At 30.4% G+C, this 25326-nt stretch overlaps 1 protein-coding gene across 1 annotated transcript; it reads left to right on the top strand.

Annotated features, from left to right (window-relative positions):
* Positions 1-8233: 8233 nt before the first annotated feature.
* Positions 8234-9335, top strand: LOC132742246 (uncharacterized). The gene has a single exon (XM_060730593.1). It carries the CDS (start codon positions 8327-8329, stop codon positions 9086-9088), a length of 762 nt encoding a protein of 253 aa, XP_060586576.1. The 5' UTR covers positions 8234-8326; the 3' UTR covers positions 9089-9335.
* Positions 9336-25326: the final 15991 nt, after the last annotated feature.

The raw sequence follows: 25326 nt of genomic DNA, 5'->3' as shown, positions 1-25326 counted from the left end.
CAATTTTAGTTTGTTATTTATATGAAGCAACTGCCATAAGGTTTCTGATTTATATGCATAGCAACTGAAACAATCGTTCTGAAAATATCAAATTCAAACTGTATGTACACACTTTATATATATCAGAGATTATAAGGAAATGATACTTTGTGTCAAATACTACTGTTAGTTGTTTAAGTACCTCATTTTTTTCATTTCGGGAAAATTATTAGCCACATGCATTTTACATATAAACATGGTCGGACCGACAAGTATTAAGCAAACATATAGCCCGCTCTATGCGTATTATTCAACCAAAACATATAACATATCAAATTTAAATTAGTTGTTTATAAACGTGTTTCTATTATGCAAACCTTATAAAATGGATACCTAAATATAAACATTTTAACGAGAGATATCGTAGTCTCCTGTAAACAAAAGAAAAACATCGAAATAAACATTTGAAATAATTCTAAAAACTTACTCAATGACGCATCTTTTCTTCTCTTTGATTGTAGCAAGTTGGGGACAATTTTCCTCAAAGTAAAGCTTCTTAATAAACCTTTGAACAAATATGTGTTTGTTTCAAAATTACATATATAAAGGACATGAAGAAGACAATTCTTTTTTTATCATACACGAACACAATTATCAATGAACCAATGTTCCTCTTTCAGAATATATAAACTTAAGGAATTTCTATTTTCTCAATTTTAGCTTCTCCAGAACACATCTGGCCTAATTCCTTGTCAACAGAAAGGTGTTACTCTGCAAAGTTCATAATGTATGGATGAATTAAGATAAAATGTACATGTGATATTCATTTTCAAGTTTTATTTTAGTTGAACCCTTTTTGATTATAAAGAAATCAAACTGTTTAGTGATGTTAAATGTTTCGCATATGTGTTCTCAAGGTATATCTTTTCTTAAAGTAGCTATTAGCTATAATAAACACGGTATATCAATGATATTAATCAGATTAAAGAAACATTGAAAACATGCAATCCGTATATGAATTCAATATAATGGACATGAGATGAATATTTATATAAAGTGTGGTATTATCATGTATATTTATTTCTTTACCGTTAGCTGTTAGTGTCGGTGTATGTTTCATAGTGCAGGTGTATGTTTCATACAACAATGCATTACATGAATCTGTATTTATAACATTGCCAATGTTTTCTATTAGTATTTTATTAGTTTAAAATTGAAGGTTTCTTTGTCCGTTTTTCCAAAACAGGAAGTTACTAAATCGTTCTATAAAAAACTAAATACCCAACATTTTGTTCTTAAACACTACACAATATATGTTTTTACTTTCAAAACAATGTACTTATTTGTATAATAACTTCAGCTATTCACATTTGAGCATGTATGTTGTCTATCCAATATCTTGATTAAACATCACTATTTAATGCAAGAATTAAAACAATATATAATTTTGCTTTAATACTATGTATGTATTACTTACAAGATTTTTAAGTAAGATATATTTGTAGTCTCTTGTTTTCTAATTTTCATTCTGAAAGAGGAACATTCGTTCATTAATAATGTTTGTTTTTGTATATGATTAGAATACTTTTTTCACATACTATTATTTTAGTAAATTAACAACAAAAACATATTATCATGGCCAATCTAAAAATGACACAATTAGTCGACTGACCTACACATTACCCAAATTACGACTATATTTATACGTATAAATTTTCGACGTGCGATTATCTTGTTTGTTGTAAAGATGTTACTTAAAATCAGGAAGTAAGAATTCGATTTAAACCTGTATGAGGAGAAAGCTATTTTTAGATGGTGAACTGAAGAAGTTGTGTAGTATCAAAATTCATATATATTTAAAATATCTGGTTGTTTGGATATTTTCGTATTTTATACGATCCTCTTTATTATTATGTCTGCCGGTTTCAGAATGACAGAGGCTATCCTAGTTTTATCTGTTGGAAAATGTAAAAGAGGAAGTCAGTTTGGAAACATTAAAGCAGACACGTTAAGACTATAGTCTTTTTTTTACAAAATTAAATACGGCATAGCACCTGAATACAAGACGTATTCTATACCAGATCCCACAAACGTTTGCTACAACTTAAGGAACTCAAATAACACAAGAGGTAAATCAGCAAGAACTGCATTATATTTTAATTCTTTCTTTTTAACTGCCATACGTGAGTGGAATAACCTTTCCCGCAACATATAAAATTTGTCCCCACATTCAATGTTCAAAATCTATCTGCAGCGTATCAAGCAATCTACCCAAAGTACTTCTATCATAATGGTGATAGGAAACTTCAAATAGTACCAAGGAGATTACGCACAAAATGCAGATCCTTTTCTAAAAAGAATATATCTCCTGCACCGTTATGTACGGGCAAATGCAAAACTTATTTCCACTTTTTGTTTGAATGCCTACATTTTAACACATGTAGTGACAAGCCTTTTCAAAGTCTTTTCAAATTTAACATAATTCGTAAAACTATTCTCTTGGGAAACCCATATATCCAAGATAATGCCACTATTTTCTAGCATGTTCATATTGACATATCCGAAACAAATCGATTTTTCTCATCTTAATGTGAGACACTTCTCTCTTTGTCTTAACTATACCAATTTTGCTTCTTAATTATGTTTTTGTTAGCTACAACATTATGTGATTGCTATAAAGCTTCTCAATTCTTACACATTTTCGCATCCTTTTTTTTACAAAATATTTTTGTTCCCGAATCGCCATACCTTTTGATATAGTACAAACCTCGAAACATTATAAAATAGACTTAAAAGGAGAAGAATGTTATAAGATTTAGCCATTCATTCAAATCCTTTTTCTTGGATATAAACATGTTGATTTGTATTGTAAATGTATATATCTTTAAAAAAAATATTCGGGGAAAAAATAAGTTTAAACTATTGGAAGAGATCAAAAGATGATCAATTTCCCATGCCTTTAAAATATCTTTGTGTAATAGAAGGCATATTTCATGTGGACATTATAAAACAAAAAAGCTATGCTGAAATAAAACCTTATACAGAAGAAAATTAAATGATAAGCATTTTATACGATGAAAAAACTAGGTAATTAATGATGCAAAAGATTACATGCTGGACAACAGAACAATTCCCTGAAAATCATACGGATTGGTTGGATATAGATATACTCTTCTCCTGGTTGTAACATCTAATTTTAAAATTATCAATAATTTTCATCTTAATGATAAAATATAGCCTCAGACATTTCTTTGATAGCTTTACCTGTTCTTTTTATTTGACTAAGGAGTCATATGATACGAAACAAGATGTACACCTTCTACAGTTAACATAAATTACCTCAGATTATCTTATTGTGATATTTCGAATGATCTTAAAAGATGTAAAAACCTTATATATGACATTGTCACCTAAGTGCGGTCTCGTTTTTAAAACTCAAGAATAGTCATGTATCTTTCCGTATTTTTCCACTTTTTACGAGCCAATATATCGGATAAGTTTGCCAAAATAAATGTCAACTATAAAAGAAACGTTAAGAATATATTTAACCACTGGTGATCATGTGACTTTTATAGTAATCTAAACAAGTAATGGCGACTTGTGAGTCCCGGAAAGTTTATTACATTTGTTACAAACGTTTCTGGAATTCAAACATGATCTAGCCAATCCTATACGCAGTAGCTTTCTTCAAATATTGGCACTTAGCGCGTGTTTTACGTTTTATAGTTCGTTCTCGAGAATATGTGAATATGTTTTGAATTGTGTCATCACTGCAAATGCAACATTAGGCAAGTACAAAACGAATTTACTCTTTTTCGGCACTATGAAAACAAAATTTAATTGCGAGTCCATCTTACATCAAACAAAATACATTTATTTCCAGCAACTATATTTTTTTCCATTTTAATGCTTTGGTGTTTCAAATTTAGAAACAACTTTTGATTTGAGAGTTTTTAATAAGAAATAAAATAGTCTTCTGCTGTTACAATATATCCAGCTAGACGTCTGCTTGACTATTGTTTTGATATATCTTAAGACTTTGTTGAATTAATACTGCAGTGAAAAAGCAGATAACAGTGTCTTGTGTTTTGAAGATGTTCATCGTAATATCAAGTTTTTAAAAATGCACAAGTACTTATTTTTTGCTGTCTGTGTAATAGTGAAAGGACTATGATTTCTATTTGTGCTTAAATCGACATAAATTTGCTTAATTTTGTGCTATTTACTTGCGTTTAGTCAATAAACAAAACAAATATGCCGACAAAAAACAATGTTTGTTAGCCAAAACATGATAATAAGATAATATCTCTATTCAATATAAGAAAATGATTAAAATTAAATGAGATTAAACTTATTTGATAGAGTGATATGTGAGAATCTTTAGTCGAGCAGAAAAAGAAGTCTATAAATTGTTTACAAGCAATTTAATTATCATACTTGCAGTGTTATCCAATCGAAATTCTGTTTACTGCCATACAAATAATCAGGTTAAAGTACATATGTCCAATTAAATATAAATTTTAAGAAATATATTTTCTAGTTAATATAATACTACAATTATGATAATTATATTACTGTATCATTGAGGTCGAAATAAATAAGCTCTTAGGTATTTCAATCGATGGTACTAGTAAATGACTTTCAATGCATGCAATGCAAAGCTATCTAAGACAGAGAGTAAGTATTAAGATGGGGAAGGGGGGGGTACCAACGTTCCAATAAAGACTAAGAATACTTTTTATTTTGGGCATATATGTCCATCCAATTACTGACCTTAATTTTTTTCTTTCATTTCTTTTCATGTGACGTTCTATTGCTCAAATAATATTTGTCCAAACCATATTTCAAAATATTTAGTCATCATTATACTCTACATAATCAAGTTAAAGAGGTACTTTATTACATGTATTGAATACTTTTATCGGGTTTTGACTTCGAAAAGTGATTCAAGTCTTTTTTAAAGGTACTTTTTTAAGGTATTACTAAATACATTTACATGCTTTATATAAATTTGACAAAACCGTTATAAATGAAAAAAATCCTGTAGCAGGGTATATTTACATACTACTTCATTCCATGACAACTTTTTATATTTAAGCTACATTAAGCCTTAGAAATTATTCTTTCGTTCTGAAGAAGGGCAATCGTGTATAAAAATAATGCTGTTATCACAAATTTAAAACGTGAAAGATGCATTTTACCTGAAGGAAATAACGTAAAATAAGAAATGGTTTGTGAAAAGGCAAACAAAGAGGTATTTTGACTCCCATTTAAGATATATCATTATGATTGTACTTACGCAAAAATGTATAAAAGATGATACAACTATATCACCAATGAGTACATTTAAAAAGAAACTGTAACAGGACACCAAAATTAAAAAACAGGTTTTATGAAAATACAAATATTTTCTTCTTTGAAGCTTAATGGGCCTTTAGATATGATTGAATTAAATTTCGTGATGTGATAAAAAATATTGGAATACATGCAACAAGACGTTGTTTACGTAATTTAGTCCTTTTTAAAACTACACCTAAGAAAGGTTTTTGGTTTTGCATGTTTTTTCCCTTTTCATTTTTTCGTATTTCTTTAGTTTTGATCCCAAGATAATAATTTCAAAACAAATACATTCCATGTGTATCACTTTTTCTTAAAGCTTGCTTTATATGTGTGAAGGACAACGTGTAAGCTTAAGTATAAGTTTGAAAGTTAAAGTTGCTATATATCTTAAACAATAAGTATATTTTGCTTACTGACTTGCAAAGTAAAACCGGGACAATGAAGGCATACATCTCTGTTCTATCTATAACTTCCATGGTAGTTCTAGCTGGAACACATTGTGACGTCAAAGTCCTAAAAAGCAATGGAACTGCTGGGAAAATCTTGACAAACAGACGCTTCATAAAGATAACCTGATTTTTCTAATTATTGTTTACTTTTTCAAACCAAGAACCTAAAATTTGTTTGCTACAATCAGCTGATATTAAATTGCACATAAAGGTTTTTTCCCCGGGGTCTATCTGATTACTATCTCTGTCGATTCCATTAAAGAAGGGGTATTGGTTGTATAATTCCAGCAATTTTTATTGACAGTATAGATTTATTAGCACCATGTAAACAGTAGACCGATATATTATTGCAGAGTAATATTTATCAAGTGTCTCAAATTTTAACAAAAGTATTGCACAATCAAGGCTAAGATGTTCCGCTCTTAATTTGCTTAACTAAGAGGCGAGGCATAGAAATATCGACAGAAGACTTATGTAAGAAATGTAATATGAGTAGAATTGAAAACGAATACCCTTTTTTCTCGTTTGTCATTTTTATAGAGAAATAAGAAGCTCACAATTGCTGAAAAATTATTGTCATTGGCCTAATTTGAACAAATTTGAATCATTATAATCTTGCCCTCAAGGTAGCATTTTAAACAAAATCTCATCTATATTATGTCAATGTTAAGAGCAATACGTAATGAACATTACATTTTAATAATTTTCAAACGAGTTTTGTTATAGCTTGTTTATTAAATCCTGCATTGTGCTAATATTGGAAAATAATCTAAATGAATTTTATGACTCATGTCGAATTAATTGCCGAATTGATTATTGTATGCACGTATTAAAAACAATTATTGTAACTTTATAATAACATACTTGTATACACGAGTAGATAGCGTTTATCGAGCTATTGTCAAAGCTGGTCTGAACTGATTTACATATGTATTTTTTCAATTAAGAGCACAACAATCTATGCGATACATGTACATTGTTCGTGCAAAAAGTGGTTAAAGGCGAGTTATTGGCCAAGTTGCTTTCATATTTGAACACACCTCCCGTTTTTGTTACTAGGGATTTTTGACCACAGTAGCCTGCATTAACAACTATAGTTTTTTAGCATGAAGGGGCTCAATCACCTCAAATCTACAACAGTTTGACAACCATAAAAAATATTCATGATTAATAAGCATTATTCTGTTAGCTGCAAGACTCAAATGAATCTGAATTAAAGCAGTGTCTCGGTTTAACTCGGTTTAGCTTGCTATACGCAAATTATGCAAGTGTTCAAGAACAGGCGAAAGTTAAAAACAAAAGCAAAAATAAAAATTCTAACAATATGATGTTCTTTAAAAAAGCTTTTAAAGCTTTAAACTTGTGACAAAAAGATAAATATTTCAGAAAATAATGTATTAAAGCAATGATCTTTGCACAACTTATATTGCTTGTACAGAATATTTGCAGACAAACGGCGACATTTTGAAAACAAATTCTTCATCTTATATTTGTAAATATCATCGTGAAATAATACACTTAAAAAACATTTTTTCTCTGTAAAAGCAATTTCTTTTTTGTCATTGAATAATGAATAAATTTTTAAAAAAAGCTTGAAAAACTCGGACCTATATTCAAATATGAACAGTAGATTTTTACCTTGACACTCGAAACAAAAAATTTCTAATTTCATTGCAAATCTATAAAATTGTTACCTTTTAAAGTAAAACCCGATAATGTAATGTTGCCAGTATTTGTTTTCAGTATTTTTTTATCAGTCTAACAAAACATTATCTTATAATTTGATATTTGAATGGTCATGTACTATGCCAGATAACGGTTGGTAATAACCTTATCACGTAACTCAGTCGAGACATCTTTTTTTGTGAAATTGGTCCGACTCCAGACTATTTTATTTGAAAGTCCCTGATTAAAGCATCTCAAAAGACCGTCATTTTTACTTTTTATTGAAAACTGAATTCTGAATTTAAGCATATCTTCATTATTGATAAGACTCTTAGGGATAAATGAATAACTCATGTTTTATGTTACAGAAGGGCGAACACTTTTATTTCACAAATAAGTTCAAGAGCATACTTATCTGTTATTTCATGATAAAACAATCATGATTATTATAAACGAATATTACAAAAAATACCAATGCCTTGCTGATCATTCATATATCTTCATATAACCTCTTATATACTTAAATGTTAAATTCAATGACAATGACACATAACGTAGGACTTTCGAATGCATGACATAAGCAATTGTTTACGTTCTTTAACTCTTTGTTCTTTCCTTTTGTATCAAAAACTAGATTTACGAAGGTTTTGCAAAGTCATCCTTTGTTTTGTATTATTGTGGTATTATCTGTGGTTTTTTGGTTTAACAGATAACAATTTAAAAACAATTATTTCATCCCGTTTGTATTTGCATCATGTATTCAGTTAGCAAGCTATATATTCATGAACATTCTCTCGTTGGTTTCAGTTGACATTGTTAAGTTAAAGTAAAGTCACATGCTTTTGGACAATCAATAGTTTTTATTTATTAACGAGCAAAGTAAAACTGGAACAATGAAGGCACATATCTTTGCAATATTTACATTAATAGTACTTATGGGAATACATTGTGACGCAGAAGTGTTGAAAAGCAATGGAACTGCCGGTAAAGATCTGAATGCAAAGACACTTGTGTCCTACGGGCGGGAATTTAATGATTCCTTGATAACGATGATTGGAAGAGTGATTGAAAATTATCACGTGTGTACTGCATGGTCAGAATGGTCCGAATGTGGCGCAAAAGCAACAGATTTTTTCTCTACCAGAACTAGAACCAGGCGTTGTGGGGAAACAGGAGCGAGATTCGGTCATCGTGATGAAATTGAAGCCGGAGTCTGTGAAGGAGGAACTGAAAACAAAACGAAGACAACGTGCCCTGTCAGTTATCATACGACCACAAAAGGATTTTGCCTAAAACTGTATACTGAAGCTAAAACTCATTCGGATGCGGTATCCGTGTGCAAGAGAGATGGAGGCTACCTTGTCAACATTGACTCGGATCAGAAGTATGATGATATAAAGGCAATAATAATTGCAAATAATATAACAACACAAATTAACATTGACGGCAATCGTGTCAACTCACAGTGGAAATTTTCTTATGGTTCCACAAACGGATATTTTCACTGGTTTCCAAACAATCCATCCTCAAACCATTTGTATAACTGTTTACGCTTAGCTGGAAACAGACCTGATGCAAATCATCGATTCCGCACTTACAATTACTTATGCGATAGTGATCCGATTCCTTTCATTTGTGAATTCGTTTTCAACTGATAGTAGCTACGAAATGAAGAGGATGAACTATTACCTTCATGCGATGTAAATTGAGCATCTTTAGTAGCATACAATGTTAAATCACTGAATATTTCAATAATTATTGGTATAAGTTTGCTATTCTTACTGTTTATTCTTTAAAGAAAGTACTGTTTTTCTCTGCATTTTATCTTCTAATATTATACTTGTTCATTTCTGCATTAATAAAGTGATTGATCTTAAAAAAGAGCTTTTATATTTGCATACATTCTAGTTGTTGTTGTTGATATCATTGTTGAATCAGACTGTATGACTTTTATTTCATTCACACAATAATGAGAAACAGTTTGCATCATTTGTTTGATTATCTTTTAGTTATTACTTGAAAACAAATTTGCTGGCTCGATAAATAAACAAACACTTTTTCTTATTATATATAAGACATTTCACAGAGTTTGATTATTTTCTAATTATTATTTTATCAAAGGAAATACATTTATTCCAATTATGATTGATAAGCAGGGATAATTCATTTTCATAAATGCGTTTCAGCTTTGTGTTCTTCCGTCTTATTTTTATTCCAAAAGAGGAAACTGCGTTCGTGTTCCTGTATTTTAAGACAAGAATTGCCTTGCCCCTGTCCATTATTGTTTGATGTTATAAACCTGTCGACAGCATATTGATTATATGGTCATTGCACACAATATATCTTCTCGTATTTACGATGAATTTTCGGTGAATTTCGTGAGATATACGCAATGAGAAGTGATTACAAGTCGTGTCCATGAAGTAATAATAATGGGTGCTATAGCGCACTGAGGGTTAAAAATTTCTAAATGCCTTACGTGTTGAGAGATCGAGCATGCATAGAATTCTAAGTTTTTTTTTATTTATTTTTTTAAACACTAATGAAGATACGGTTGTTTTTATGTTGGTTTTGTTAAATTAAATAGGTTTTACACTGAATTAGGTGAAATATGATAAACAAGATCAACAAAGAAAGACGCGTTCAATGAACGCAACCCCCACACGACCCAGCAGCACGAACGAGCGGCAAGGAGCCCAGGAGGACCCCAACAAAAACAGGACAAGGCGCATGTCGTGTTTTAAATAACACGGTGTTAGAATTATATTTAACATTTATTCGGGTTATAATATATTATCATCTCAATGCCGTAAATAAATATAATACTGAACAAGACAGATTTCTGTCACCAAGTCCATCCACAAATTTGTTTGTAACACAATCATTTGCATGGTGCATCTGCAAAACAATATATACATAGAAAACAACAATTAAGAAAAGGAAATATATTTATCTTTATTATGGTCGAATTTCCAATGTATTACTAAATTTACAATACTATGTACATGCATGTTAAACGATAAGAGTGTGTTTTTTTGTTTGTTGCAGGGAAAATCGATAAAGTCAGGATGTCCGAAATCGACTAATTGCTGTAAAAAGTTAATTTTTAAGTGATAGCAGCTTTACGAAGAACTTTAGTAATTCTATAAACAATATGTATTTAAGGTGGATACAGTCCTCTTAAAAATGTTCTCTGCATATATTCTTTGGCTGTAAAATACAAATGATTAAAAGTTTGATGCCTTCAATAAAAAAACACAATTTAATTGTTGTTAAATAGTGTATTCTTCATAATCCTGTAATTAATCAATTCAATTTCCTTGACAAAAGAAATATTATTAATATATATATCCTCAAGAGTGACTTGTGCATGTATGAAATTATTGCTAAACGAGTATCATCCAACAGAAATAACAGCACATCATGTTGTTCCTAAACGTTAATGTATTCTGTTCATGGGCAATATTCATGTGTGTTTAATAACATATATATTCTATGTTGAATCGACCTTTAAAAAATAAAAATAACACATAAATGTATTGATTCTTCTTTATATATAATTCTTTATTGTTACGATAGTAAAGAATAAAACACGTAAGCAAGTACGAGTAAACTAAATAAAACAGATATGAAAAATTGGTAAGAAAGAAACTAATTATTTCTGATTTAAAGAAAAATGGAACCTTTTTATTATGCAAATAAAATGACAGTTTTGGCATTAAAATTAAATATATATCAACACATGCTAAATCGATGTATCGATATTGAAGTTTTTTCGGGTTTCAAACTTAAGAATGTAAATGACAAAAGATCATGGTCAGCACTAGTCCTTATTTTGTCAGTTAGTTGTTTGAAAATGGTAACCATTTTGCAAAGATTGAAAGATGGACAAATCCATAAAACATTTAAGGGAGAATGTACTCAGCGTAAGAATAAATACAGCAAAGTGTACTTTTGTATATGTCCTGTGCTACGATGACCATTCAGCCATCAAAACATGTCTGTTTTTAAGAAAGTGTACCTGTACTTTTGAAACAATAAACAAATAAAAAAATAACAAAATCTCAATTCGACAAAAACCGATGTGCAGTTATGATAAGCGGATAAAATACCTATCAACAATTTGTTCAAATCAGTCCTTTTTATAATTTTTTGTCATTTGTCACACAGTTTCTTTAAAAAAAACATCTACGAAAAATGTCTTCGCCCATATTAACAAAATAATATTTACATTATGAATCATTATATTGGACAAAATTCTTTTTCTTTGCCAATTTTAGATGAATAATATACATGCAGTAACTACTGACGTGCAGGTTTGAAAACTATAAATAATTTAACGTTTGATGCCTGCAATGAAAACCTCAATGTAATTTGTGTTTGTATGTGTCTTCTTCACAATCTTGTAATCAATGAAGTCAATTAAAATAGGAAATAAGTTGCATGAAAGAAATATGTTTATATATTTCCTAAAGAACGACTTGCTCATGTAGGAAATCATTGCTAAACAATTAAAATTCTATATAAATAGCAGCATATTATTTTGTTCCGAAACGTTTTATTATAAAAAAATGATTGACCTCTCGATTGTCCACTCTGCTATATACTTGGACTTCGATTGGAAAGTTTAAGATGACCAGTAATAATGAAAAGAGGAAGTTTTAACAAAATAATATTTACAATATGAATCATTATGTTGGACAAAATTTTTTTTTCTTGCCAATTTTAAATGAAAAATATACATGCAGTCACTACTGACGTGCAGATTTTATAGTTTATTGTAAACAGGAAAATAATGAAAAGAGGAAGTTTGAAATTAGTAAAATACAGTGTAATTTCTGAAAACCGAACACCTGTGGGAATAACCAAAACGTTCGGAATTTGGAAGTTTTCATAAGTCCGAAACGTTAAACAACAACGTGATGAAAAATGTATGAAGCTGATTAAATTTATAAAACAGCAAAATATAGATATTTTAAAAAGTTTGTAACTTTTTTAAATTTCTTTATCACCTGTTACTGAATTTGTGAATACAATAGCATAATGTTTATTAACAATTTATCCTTAATATACATTATTTTATGTATTACCTGCTATTAACCTGTTTTTTTATGATTTTTTGTTTAACACTTTCATCAAGAGTTCGAAATGTTTTTCGGATTGTGACACTTATAGGGGTCAAGATAAATGTTACTCTGGAAAATACTGACATTTCGAAGAATTTACAATCTCAAGTATAATATTTATTCACACCTTTATAAATTTCCGGATTATAAAATAATCACATTTTCCTTACTAATTTATAACGTTGCTGTTAGTTTTTCTGTCTTAAAATCATGCCAACAGAACGGTCAATTCTTACTCTCTTTCTTACGCAAAAGTTCTTCTTTCTAATAATAGAAAATCCGGTCATAGAAAAATTATTCTACTTTTTTGTTTGAAGTCGCCTATCATTTTTTTGTGATATTAAATTATCTCAGGAAACCGAGTTGCCTTTCTTTACATATAAAGATTGGCTGATACTATTACCAGTGTAATTACATAAATCATCACAAGATAAAAAATAACACACTTTTCTGGGACATGCTGTGTCATTTATTCATGTGTTAATATTTATATGTTATAATTATATTATATTAGTAATGCGTTTCAGCTTAAGGTTTATTTGTGTTCTTCCCCGTCATATACGAGGGGTGTCCCAGAATTACGTGGACTTTGGCTGTAACTCAAAAACTACTGAAAATAAAAACAAACAAAACTAACATGAACAAAATGCAACTTTATTGCATTAGTACAAAAAATTTCAAAGTTGTCCGCCAACTGGATCAGTGTCTGTGGGCAGGGTAATGAGACAAGGGGTAGCGGATGCGGGGCAGTGTATTCCGACGTTACAACGTCATTCCGGTGGTGTCGCTAGTTGTTAATAAATGCGTGGCGCTGAATGTCAGTTTTCCTCAACATAGTCGCCGCCTAACTCAATACACCTATGGTGTCGATATATCCACTGGTCGTACACCGCCCTGTACCACTCCTGGTCGAAATCAGCCACCACTTTCTGCGTTGCGAACGAGAGTTCCTGGAAGGAATCGAACTTCCGTCCCTTAAGTGCCGACTTCACAGTTGGAAATACCCGGAAGTCCATCGGCGCCATATCCGGCGAGTAGGGTGCGTGCTCCAGAATCTGAAAATCCAGAAGACTGATCTCCAGCCTGGTGGATGCTGCGTTATGGCTTGGCGCGTTATCCTGGTGCAGCAACACCTGATCCAAGGGAAGGTTCGGCCGCTTCCGACGCAAGGAACGCACAAGATCTCGCCGTAACACCTGACAAATAGACAATTTATCTACTAAGTAAGCGATATTGTACATATACTTAATCCGCAAATAATAATAATAATAATAATAATAATAATAATAATAATAATAATAATAATAAAAATAATAATAATAATGATAAATAATAATAATAATAATAAAGCATACTATTAACTTGTCCTTAATTGACGCCGCAGTCAACGTTGACTTTCTCCCACGACCCTTGTCGTCTTCAATGTCCTCCCAGGCTTCTCGAAAACGCTTATGCCACTTGAAAACGAGTGATCGACAAACAGGAAGTCTCACTTTTGCAGTCTCCAACATTTCCTGCGTCTGTGTTGGCGTCTTCCCAAGATTAACACAAAACTTGATGATAGTCCGATGTTCCGCGTTATCCGTGGACGTCATTTTTTGTTAAATATCCAAGAGCAACGGTTGTCAGTTGTCCGCTGGTAAACAATAACGGAAACAGCTATGACGTCAAAATTTCAAACGAACGTTCATATGACGTCACTGCATATGCTTACGACGTCGCGCCATTTTTTACGTATAAATACGCAAGATATACGAAAGTAAAGACAACTTATTAATACAAAATATTGGACTGCCCCGCCCTGCGCATACTGCGTTACTATAGCGACGTAAAATATAGAGAAGCAATGTTAGAAATTTAAAAATAATGGACATATTCATTAAGGATATGTTAAAGGTATTGTGTACAAATTTGCTAAAAAATGCATTAAAAAATAAAAAAGTTATAGCAAAAGTCCACGTAATTCTGGGACACCCCTCGTATTCATGCTAAAAGATGAAAGTAAGTTAACTGTGTGGGTGTTCCTGTATTTTAAGACATGAAATGCCTTGTTCCCGCCCATTTATTCATATTTGTCACTTTCATATCCGAAAAAAACAAAAAGGTATATATCTTTAAACAAAATAAGGTAGAAATTGCCAATATATATGTTATATGAATAAAAAAACTATCGGTCTTAAAAGCTTGGAAATAAATTTACGCTCTTTAAATTTGCATTTTAAACGTCGCATTATGATATTTGAGTGATAGCATTGCGAGCAGAAATTATTCTCTGTATTCCTTACTACATCGGTAACCAAGTTCGTCCACAATTTGTTTACAATCCAATCATTTACATTGTGTAACCGAAAAACAATAGATTTATTTTAAAAAACATTGTGAAAAAAGTCCCCAAGCAATGACAATTATCTTTATTATCATGACCTTTTGTATACGATGTATTTCCGAACTTACAACGATATGTACATGTTAAGGTATAAGACGTGCGGTTTAAAGGTTATTTTCAAATGATGAACGAGGAAGTTTTGTAATACAATGAACAATAGAATTTTAGGTATATAATATTGTTTTTTACTTATTCTTTGTTTGAAAACTACAAATGATTTTAACGTTTGATGCCTGCAATGAAAAAAACTCAATTTCATTCGTGTTTGTTAGTGTATTCTTCACAATCCTGTAGTCAATTAATTCAATTAAAATGACAAAATGAGCTGAATGAAAGAAATGTGTTTATATATTTCCTTAAGACCTTAAAAGAGACTGGCGCATGTATAAAATCATTGATGGACCATTAAAATCCTACAGAAATAGCAGCATTTCATTTTGTTCCAAAACTTTTTTTTTTATTTTATTCAAGGGCAAATTCATGTTACTGTTTAAAAACAGTAACATTCTATGTTGAATCGACCAAAAGAAAATGAAAACAACACTTAATTTTATTAATTGATTTTTGAAATATATATAAATTTCATAAGATAAAGCTTTATATCGTTTAAAGAGAAATTGTATTGTTTTATTATTATAATAATATTGTTCTTTGTTTTTTTATTCCATTGTAAAGAATAATACATATTAGCAGGTACGAGTTAAGTAAATTAAACAGATATGAAAAAAGGTAAAATTACTGATTTGAAGAATAAATAATGATTTTTTTTAGATATGTAAAAAAAATACTGTTATGGTTTAAAATTGAAAATATACCAACACATTCAAAACCAATATATCTTTTTTAAAGTTTCATTTTCATGTATCCCTCATGTACATACTCAATCAAACCGAGTCTGCTATTCTTAAATCTGTTATTTTGTTGTGAGTAATGCTTCCGAGGAATCACTTTGTTTCCAGATGTTTATACTTCACAACAGCAAGTGTCAAGTGCCGTTTGACAGATGTATAAAGTTGCCCCGTTCTTCACTTCATGTTATTATACTTTTATTTTTCTGGTTCTTCGGGATCGTTGATGCCAGCACTATTAAGTGTTGAGAATTGAATACTGCTCAAGTCGGTGCTAGGGGGCGTGAGGGATGTTGTACTGTTTCATTATTCCTCATGTGCATATCAATCAAACCGTGTCTGCTATTCTTATATAATTTTGTTGTGATTAATGCTTCCGAGCTTTTACACTTTTCCAGATTTTGTCAGATTTTAAAATAAAGAAAAAAGATGACAACTGGTCATGGTCTGCACTAATCGCTATTTAGTCAGTAGGTATTTAAAAATATAGGAAAATGATAATAGATTGAAAGATGGACAAGCATATTAAAGATTTTAAGCGATGTTGTATGCAGTGTAAGAATACATACAGCAAAATATACTTTTGTACATGTATATATTATGCCACAATATTATTTTTACGCAATTTCACGCCCAGGAAATGGATTGGACAAGGTGTAGTACACTTCTCGTGTTTGTTCTTTTTAAATTATTAAACAGCAAATAACGAAATTTGAATCGTTTTCAAAACTAAATTTTACTAGAATAAATGTTATTGTTAAGGGTAATGCATGCAATAAAGTTTGATGATTTCATTTTCGATTTTGCAATATCTGTCTGTGAGAATGGTCTTTGACATTTGTGTAATACATTATCGCAGGGTTGGGGGATTAGGGAGATAAAAGAAAAAAAATAAAGAAATATTGTTTCAACGCTTCAATGGCCTTGGGCCATGTTTGCAAATTAATATTTACAATAAGAAAAAGCGAATTTAAGATTTTAAATTCATCAGGTTGGACAAAACAAAGCAACAATTAGTCGTCCTTTCCTTACTTAACCAAACTATAGACCAAAAATATACATACGATAGCCGGATGCTGACGTGCAATGTTTCTAGTTCGTTGTAAACAGGAAAATAATAAAAACGGGAAGTTGAAATTTGTGAAATAATACATTAACATAGTACATTTTAGATTGCAAATTCGAACAGTTTGTTCGCCACAGAAAGCTTTAATATTTATCGTTAAAACGGAGAAAAAGTCATCATTTTTTTACTCTTTAATAACATTGTTGATATTTTTCTGCTTAAATCATGACAACAATACTCTTATACTCTCTCTTACGTAAACGTTTTTTTCTCTTACAGAAAAAGATCCAATCCTAGAAAAAATCTTCTTCTTTTAGTTTGAAGTCACCTTTGTTCATTTTTTGTCATATTAATTTAATTGTACCTCAGGAATATTAACAAGATCAACAAGGTAAAGCGGCGTTCAATGAACGCAAGTTGTCTTTTCATGAAATATAAAGATTGCCAGTCTCATTAAATACATCCTCATAAGATTACACTAGCTGTGAAATGATATTTTTTCATAATGTTTTATTAACACAAATTTAAGAGTTCATGAAATAAATCTTTGATAATATTAGTTAAGAAGCCTTGCCAATGAAGCAACCTGCCTGATTGTTATAATCAACCTTAATTTGTAGAAAAAATAATTTGCGATATTAGTAATTAGATTTCAATTTCACCATATTTGCAATACTGTTTTACCGTTTGTTATTTTCTATTTTCTAATAACATTTAAGTAGTCTGTTATCAATTAAAGAGTTGAATTAGAAAGAAAGAAGCCCTAAAACATCAAACCTTTAACTGCTACAGGCTCGGTTTGATCTAGCCTGTTCATGGACAGCGCTAGTGTCCACGTCCCTTAGCACTGGCTCCAGCAGAATTCAACATTCAAACATGGTAATGGTGACATTGGAATTTTGTAACAGCTGCAAATGTGTAAATCATCAAACGTTGTTTGAGTTCATTTATGAATACATGTATTTCTAGTACTATGGGACTTGAACGTAGTTTGTATTAAAAACTACCATTTATGAACATTACCTGACTCAATCAAGCCCAATCTGCGACAGTTTGGCGATCTTCAAGTTTTATAAATTTCACGACTTGATATGATTTACATCAGCTTCACGATTCAAATGAATCTGGATTAAAGGATCGCCTAATATTTAGCTGAATTTTAGACATATCTCCCTTTTACTTAAATACTAAGGCACTAAGTTATAGCTGTAGTAGTCAATTTTCTTTTTTTATTTAGAATGTAACAGAAGGACCAAAAACTATCATTTCATAGATAAGTTAAGTGCGATAATTTTCTGTCTTACCATTTGAAAACTCTCAAAATTATTTCAAAATATAATTGAAAAATGCCAATTGTTTGGTATCTGTGTCAAGCTGATCATTGCTAAAAGATTTATTTATCAACATAATTTAAGGTGGAAATATTTCCAATTTATCTTCATATAAGCTCCTTACATTTAGATGTTAATTTCAATAAATATCACACATGGCAAAAGATTCTTTTGAATGCATAACATTGCAGTTGTTTACGTTCTTTCTGTCCTCTTCTTTTCTTTTCTTTGTTATCTAAAACTAGATTTACGCAAGTTTTGTAAAAGACCTCCTTTGCTTTTTGTTATTGTGTGGTGTTTCATGTGGTATTTTGATGTAACAGATAACAAGTTGAATAGAACAATATCTTCCCATTTGTTTTTTTGTAAAATTGTAAGATGTATTCACGTAGCTTGCTATATAGTGATGAACATTCTCTTGTTCGCTTTAGTTTTGATTTGAAGGTTAGAGTGAAGTTATATGGTTTTGGACAGTTAATAGTATTCATTAACTTACGGCAAAATCAAGTTGGGACAATGAAGGCATACATTTCTCTTATATTTGTAATTTCAGTGGTTGTAATAATTGGAACAAATTGTGACGCTGAAGTATTGCAAAGCAATGGAACTGCTGGGAATGATCTGGACGCACAGACGCTTGTGTCCTATGGGCGGGAATTTAATGATTCCTTGATTACGATGATTGGAAGAGTGATTGAAAATTATCACGTGTGTACTGCATGGTCAGATTGGTCCGAATGTGGCGCAAAAACATCAGATTTTTTCTCTACCAGAACTAGAACCAGGCGTTGTGGGGGGAAAAGGAGCGAGATTCGGTCATCGTGATGAAATTGAAGCCGGAGTCTGTGAAGGAGGAACTGAAAACAAAACGAAGACAACGTGCCCTGTCAGTTATCATACGACCACAAAAGGATTTTGCCTAAAACTGTATACTGAAACTAAAACTCATTCGGATGCGGTATCCGTGTGCAAGAGAGATGGAGGCTTTCTTGTCAACATTGACTCGGATCAGAAGTATGATGATATAAAGGCAATAATAATTGCCAATAATGTAACAATATCCATTAACATTGACGGCAATCGTGTCAACTCACAGTGGAAATTTTCTTACGGTTCCACAATCGGATATTTTCACTGGTTTCCAGACAATCCATCCTCAAACTCTTTGTATAACTGTTTACGCCTAACTGGAAACAGACCTGAAATAAAAGTTCGATTCCGCACTTACAACTACTTATGCGATAGTGGTCCGATTTCTTTCATTTGTGAATTCGTTTCCAACTGATAGTAGCTACGAAATGAGGAGAAAAAAACTATTACTTTCATGCGATGAAAATTAAATATCTTTAGTAACATACAATAATAAAATCACTGTATATTTGAATTATTTATTGGTATAATTTTCTATTCTTACTTTTAAATCTTTAGATAATTTACTGTTTTTCTTTTCAAAACTTGTCGGCATTTTATATTCTAATATTATTCTTTTTCATTTATGTTCATTAATAAAGTGCATTATTTAAAAAAAGTGTTTTTATATTTGCATTCTTTCTAGTTTTTGTTGTTGTTGTTATCAGTGTTGACTCAGACTGCTTGCCCTTTTATTTCATTCACTCAATAGTGAGACACAATTTGCATCAATTGTTTCATTAGCTTTTAGTTATTAGTTGGAAACAAATTTCCTGACTCGATAGATAAAGTAACTCTTTTTTTTACTATATAAGACATTTCAGATATTTTGATTTTTTCTAATTATTATCTCATCAAATCAAAAGAAAATACATTAATTCTAATTATGATTGATAAGTAGGGATGATTAAATGTATTTAAATTGATGTCTTCTGTCTTATTTTCATTCCATGAGAGGAATGTGCGTTCGTCAACTGTAAGTGTATTTTTGAGACAAGAATTGCCTTGTTCCCGCCCATTTTTTGTTTCGTTTTATTTACCTGTCAAATGTATACTGATTATAGGGTCAATACACACGAAATATGATTTTACGATAAATTTCGGTAAGTTTCGTGAGATATTCGCAGTGAGATGTGATAAAATGTTATGTCTATGAAATAATTATAATGGGCATTATAGCGCACTAAGGATATATCATTTCTAAATGTCTTACGGGTTTCGAGATCGAGATCGCATAAAGTTTTATGTTTTCTTGTATTTATATTTTCAACATTATTGGAGCTACAGTTGTTTTGTTTTTTTTGTTGTTGTTGTTCCTTTCATCTGAATATGTTTGCTCTAATTTTGGTAAAGTCTCTCGTTTGAAATAATATGGTTTTAAAATAATATTTCAATTTATTCGGATTGAAATAAATTGTCATTTCAATGCCGTTGATATATTGAATGCCGAAAGAGACAAAACAAAGTTTTTAAGTCGCTTCATATGCGTGAAGACAATTTTGCAGGCACTTGGCTATTTTCATTAAAATTGGTTGCAAGAAACATAGGAAACATAAGTTAAAAACAATGGCACTAGTAGGGAATGAGCCACATACCTCTCATGTATTAAGCAATTACTTTACCGGAGGTGACTAGGACCTTGACATTAAGCAAGTGTGATTTTTAATAAAAAAATACTCCATTTCAATTCTCGTTAACTACACGGACAGAACGGAAGGAGTATCGAATATTTAAATGAATGCCATAATTGACAGGTCAATCAAATCAGACAATAACACATTTTTGTACCCTTCAAAAAGATACATCTTTAAAAATAAGGACAAAGTTGCCACGATATATCAAAATATGTTTTAAGACATATATGCTATTCATATTTATTTTTTTAAATTTCGTATTAGGTATTTGAATGATAGAATTGCGAGTAGAAATTGTTCTTTGTATTTCCTGCTACATCGGTCACCAAGTCCATCCACAAATTTGTTTGTAACGCAATCATTAACATTGTGCATCTGAAAAAAATACATACAAAGAAAATAAAAAATGGGTGTACAAGTCCCAAAGCCAAAATATTTATCTTTATAATAGTGGACTGTCCAGTGTATTACCAAAATTACAACGACAAGTACATGTTAAAAGATAAGAGTGTGTTTTGTTTGTTGCTGAGAAAAGCTATAAAATCAGGGTGTCAGAAATCGGCTAACATTAATGCTGTGTTAAGGTAATTTTCAAATGATGAGCAGATAGACGAGGAAGTTTAGTAATAACTTAATAAATATGTATTTATGGTAGATACAGTCCTCTTAAATATCTTCTCTACTTAAATTCTTTGGCTATAAACAACAAATGATTAAAACCTTTGATGCCCTTTATGAAAACACAACTTAATTTTTGTTTGATAATGTATTCCTTACAATCGTGTATTCAATCAATAACAATGACAAAATGACTATGATTGTATATATCCTAAAGAGCGACTGTCGCACGTATGAAATCATTACTGGACGATTATAATCCTACATAAACAGCAGCATTTTGTTCCGAAACGTTTTGTTGTACTTTGTTCACGTGCAATATTCATGTGTGTTTAATAACAGAACTATTCTATGCTGAATTCTGATTAAATGAAAATTGGAACCGTTTTATTATGCAAATAAAATTACAGTAATAAATGTAAATGACAACTGATCATGCTCTGCACTAGTCGCTATTTACTCAGTTAGTTGTTTGACAATGGTAATAATTTTGCAAATATTGAAGGATGGACAAGTCCATTTAAAATGTGAGGGAGAAAGTATTCAGTGTAAGAATAAATACAGCAAAGTGTACTTTTGTATATGTCCTGTGCTAGGATAATCATTCAGCGATCAAAACATGTCTGTTGTTAAGAATGTGTACCTGTACGTTTGAAACAAACAAGCAATATATAAAATATAAATAAAATCTCAATTTGACAAAAACCGATGTACATTTATGATAAGCGGACAAAATACCTATCTACTATTTGTTCAAAAAAATCATTTTTATTTTTCTTTGTAATTTGTCAGACAGTTTCTTTTTAAAAAAAAGACATCTACGAAATATGCCTTAAATGTTTCAAATTCATTGGCTATCGATGTTAAATGTTTTTGCCCATATTAACAAAATAATATTTTCAATATATAGAAGATTCTACATTCATTATTTTGGACAAAAATGCAAAAAGTGGTCGTTTCTTCCTTGCCAATTTTAGATGAAAAATATACAGGCAGTAACTACTGACGTGTATGTTTTCTAGTTTGTGGTTAACAGGAAAATAATGAAAAGAGGAAGTTTGAAATAAGTAAAATACAGTGTAACGTTTTGAAAATCGAACACCTGTCGGACTAACCAAAACGTTCGGAATTTGGAAGTTTTCAGAATTCCGAAACGTTAAACAACAACGTAACGAAAAATGTATGAAGCTGATTAAATTTATAAAACGGCTAAATATAGATCTTCTAAAAAGTTTGTAACTGTTTTAAACTTCTTTATCACCTGTTACTGAATTTGTGGATACAATAGTATAATATTTATAAACAATTCATCCTTAATATATTTTATGTATTACCTGCTATTAACATGTTGTTTTTTAACACTTTCATTAAGGGTTATACATGTTTGACGGGTTGTGACTATTATAGGTGCCAAGATAAATGTTACTTTGGAAAATACTAACATTTTGAAGGATTTACAATCACAATTATAATATTTATTCACACCTTTATAAATTTCCGGATTTTAAATTTGAATTGATACGACGAAAATTTTACCAAATAATCGTTTGGAATTCAGAATTTAGAAGTTCCGTAATTCAGAAAAGAGAAGGAAAAATTTCGGGACCTTGTTTAATGGTCGGGTTTAAAAGTTTCCGATTTTAGAAGTTCCGGAATTAGGAAGTTACACTGCAATACATCTACGTAGTTCATTTTTAGATTGCAAATTTGAACAGTTTATTTGTTATAGAAACTTTAAAATTTATCGTGAAAAATTTACTTTTTCCTTACTCTTTTATGACGTTGCTAATATTTTTTTGTCACAATAACTTACGCTTAAAATCATGCCAACAGTACGCAAAATTCTTACTCTCTTTCAAACGCAAAAGTTTTTCTTTCTAATAATGGAATAATGGTAAAAAAAAATATTCTACTTTTTGTTCGAAGTCACCTATGTTCATTTTTTTACATTAATATTATCTCAGGAAACCGAGTTGCCTTTTATTTTTATTACATATAAAGATTGGCTGAAACCTAACCAGTGTTATTAAATAAATCCTCCTAAGATTAAAAAGCTGTGAATAAAAAATCATTTCATAAAATATTGTTTACATAAATTTAAGAAATCATAAAATAAATATTTGATATTTTCAGGCAAGAATATTTGTCTGGGTTAAAATAAAGCTAACTGCGTATGATGCACATAGTATAACTTAAATCTGTAGATAATAATTGAGATATTTAGATTTTAATTAAACCATGCCTACTTGTTTCGTACTGTTTTTTTTCTCTCTATTTTGCAATGAAAATTCAAATACCGGTCGTCTGTTAATCATTTTAAACAGTAAAAATAGAGAGAGATAGAATCCTTAAAGAAAGGAAAGGCCTAAATGACAAATCAAAATGTTACAGGCCCGGTTTGATTGAGCCTGTTCATGGACAATATTTGCAAATGCAGGTACTGTGCACGTCCTCTAGCACCGGCTTAAGCAAAATTCAATATTTAAAAATGATAATGGTAAAATTTGAAATGTGAAACATCTGCAGAAGTGTAAATCATCAAACGATGTTTTAGTTTCATTTATTTCTAATATTATGGAATGTAAACAATAGTTTACATAAATATCTACCGTTTGTGAACATAATCTGGGTCAATCAAACATAATCTGCAACAGTTTGACGATCTTCAAAGTTTCCACATTTCATTATTACTTATATCGGCTGCACCATTCAAATGAATCTGAATTTTACCATCTCTTCATAATATCTGATTAAAAACATATCTCCTTTTTTCTTAAGGCCATTAGTTATAGCCGAATAAGTCATTATATGTCTAATTTCAGAAGGACAAAAACTAGCATTTCATAAATAAGTTTAGTGCGATACTTCCTCATTTGCCATTTTAAAACTCTCAAAATAATTACAAAATATGAATGACAATTGCTAGTCGTTTGGAATTTGTATATCACATTGTCTGAAATATAGACTGATTTGTATTGCAACTTTTATCGACTGACTATATTCAAGTGAAAATAAAAATGTTTATTGATTTGAAAAGATGGAATTTAACCTGTTCTTTTGACAGCAAAGCTTGTGTTTGAATATGAATTTAGGAAAAGTGATCTATACCTTTGATATTATGTTTATGCCAAAAAACCCATATCCCACTAACCTTATATCTATGTCGTCACTTTGTACTCATATCATTAAGCATTAATAAAATATCTCTTCACTGTTGGTTGCTTTATTTCGTATTGGCATGAATATTTGACGTCCCTTTGAAAACTAATGTACGTTTTGAATAAACGTGTATAATAATAAAATTATTTCTAGATCTGTAATAAGAAGTTTAACTTTAAAAGAAACTAGGATAAATAAGATTTATAACATCAGTAATCGGAAGGTCACACAAAATTTCGGCAGGTTAACCAACATATCTATGACATTTAAAGAAAAATAGCACTTACTTGTAGAATAAAAAGGGAATCTTCAATTCATAGTGACACATTTTGATAAAATTATATCGTTTTACTGGTGTAAACCCAATTTAAATTGGTATATTTTTTTTATACTTCGGGTATTGTCTTAGACTTTTGGGTAATTTTTCTTAGTGCGGGGGCTTTGGGCAAAACAAGAATTGTTTTCCCATATCATATTTTCCCATGGAAATTTTAAAATCAAAAACTATTTTTTTTCCGTTGTTATTGTTTTATTTGTAGACTGTAATTCACATTGTATAACATCGTATAATATTTTCTAATAAATATCTAAACAATTTTAATTTTTCTGTCGACGTCATAATTTCAATGTACACCATTTCATTGAATAATTCAACTGCCAAATATGTCACGGTTTGTTTTTGTAATATCATTATTTGCAATGCAACTTAATTAATATTCATCAACTTTACGTTATGTTTTAATATATATTGAAAAACTTACCCAATTTAAATTTTTCTCGGAAAAATTTTAAATTGTGTACCGTGCTAGTTCCTGC

The sequence above is a fragment of the Ruditapes philippinarum genome, unplaced genomic scaffold, assembly GCF_026571515.1.
Source record: "Ruditapes philippinarum isolate M1 unplaced genomic scaffold, ASM2657151v2 ctg1079_1_1_1_1, whole genome shotgun sequence".
Lineage (NCBI taxonomy): Eukaryota > Metazoa > Mollusca > Bivalvia > Venerida > Veneridae > Ruditapes > Ruditapes philippinarum.
This window is presented reverse-complemented; position numbering and strand designations above follow the sequence as displayed.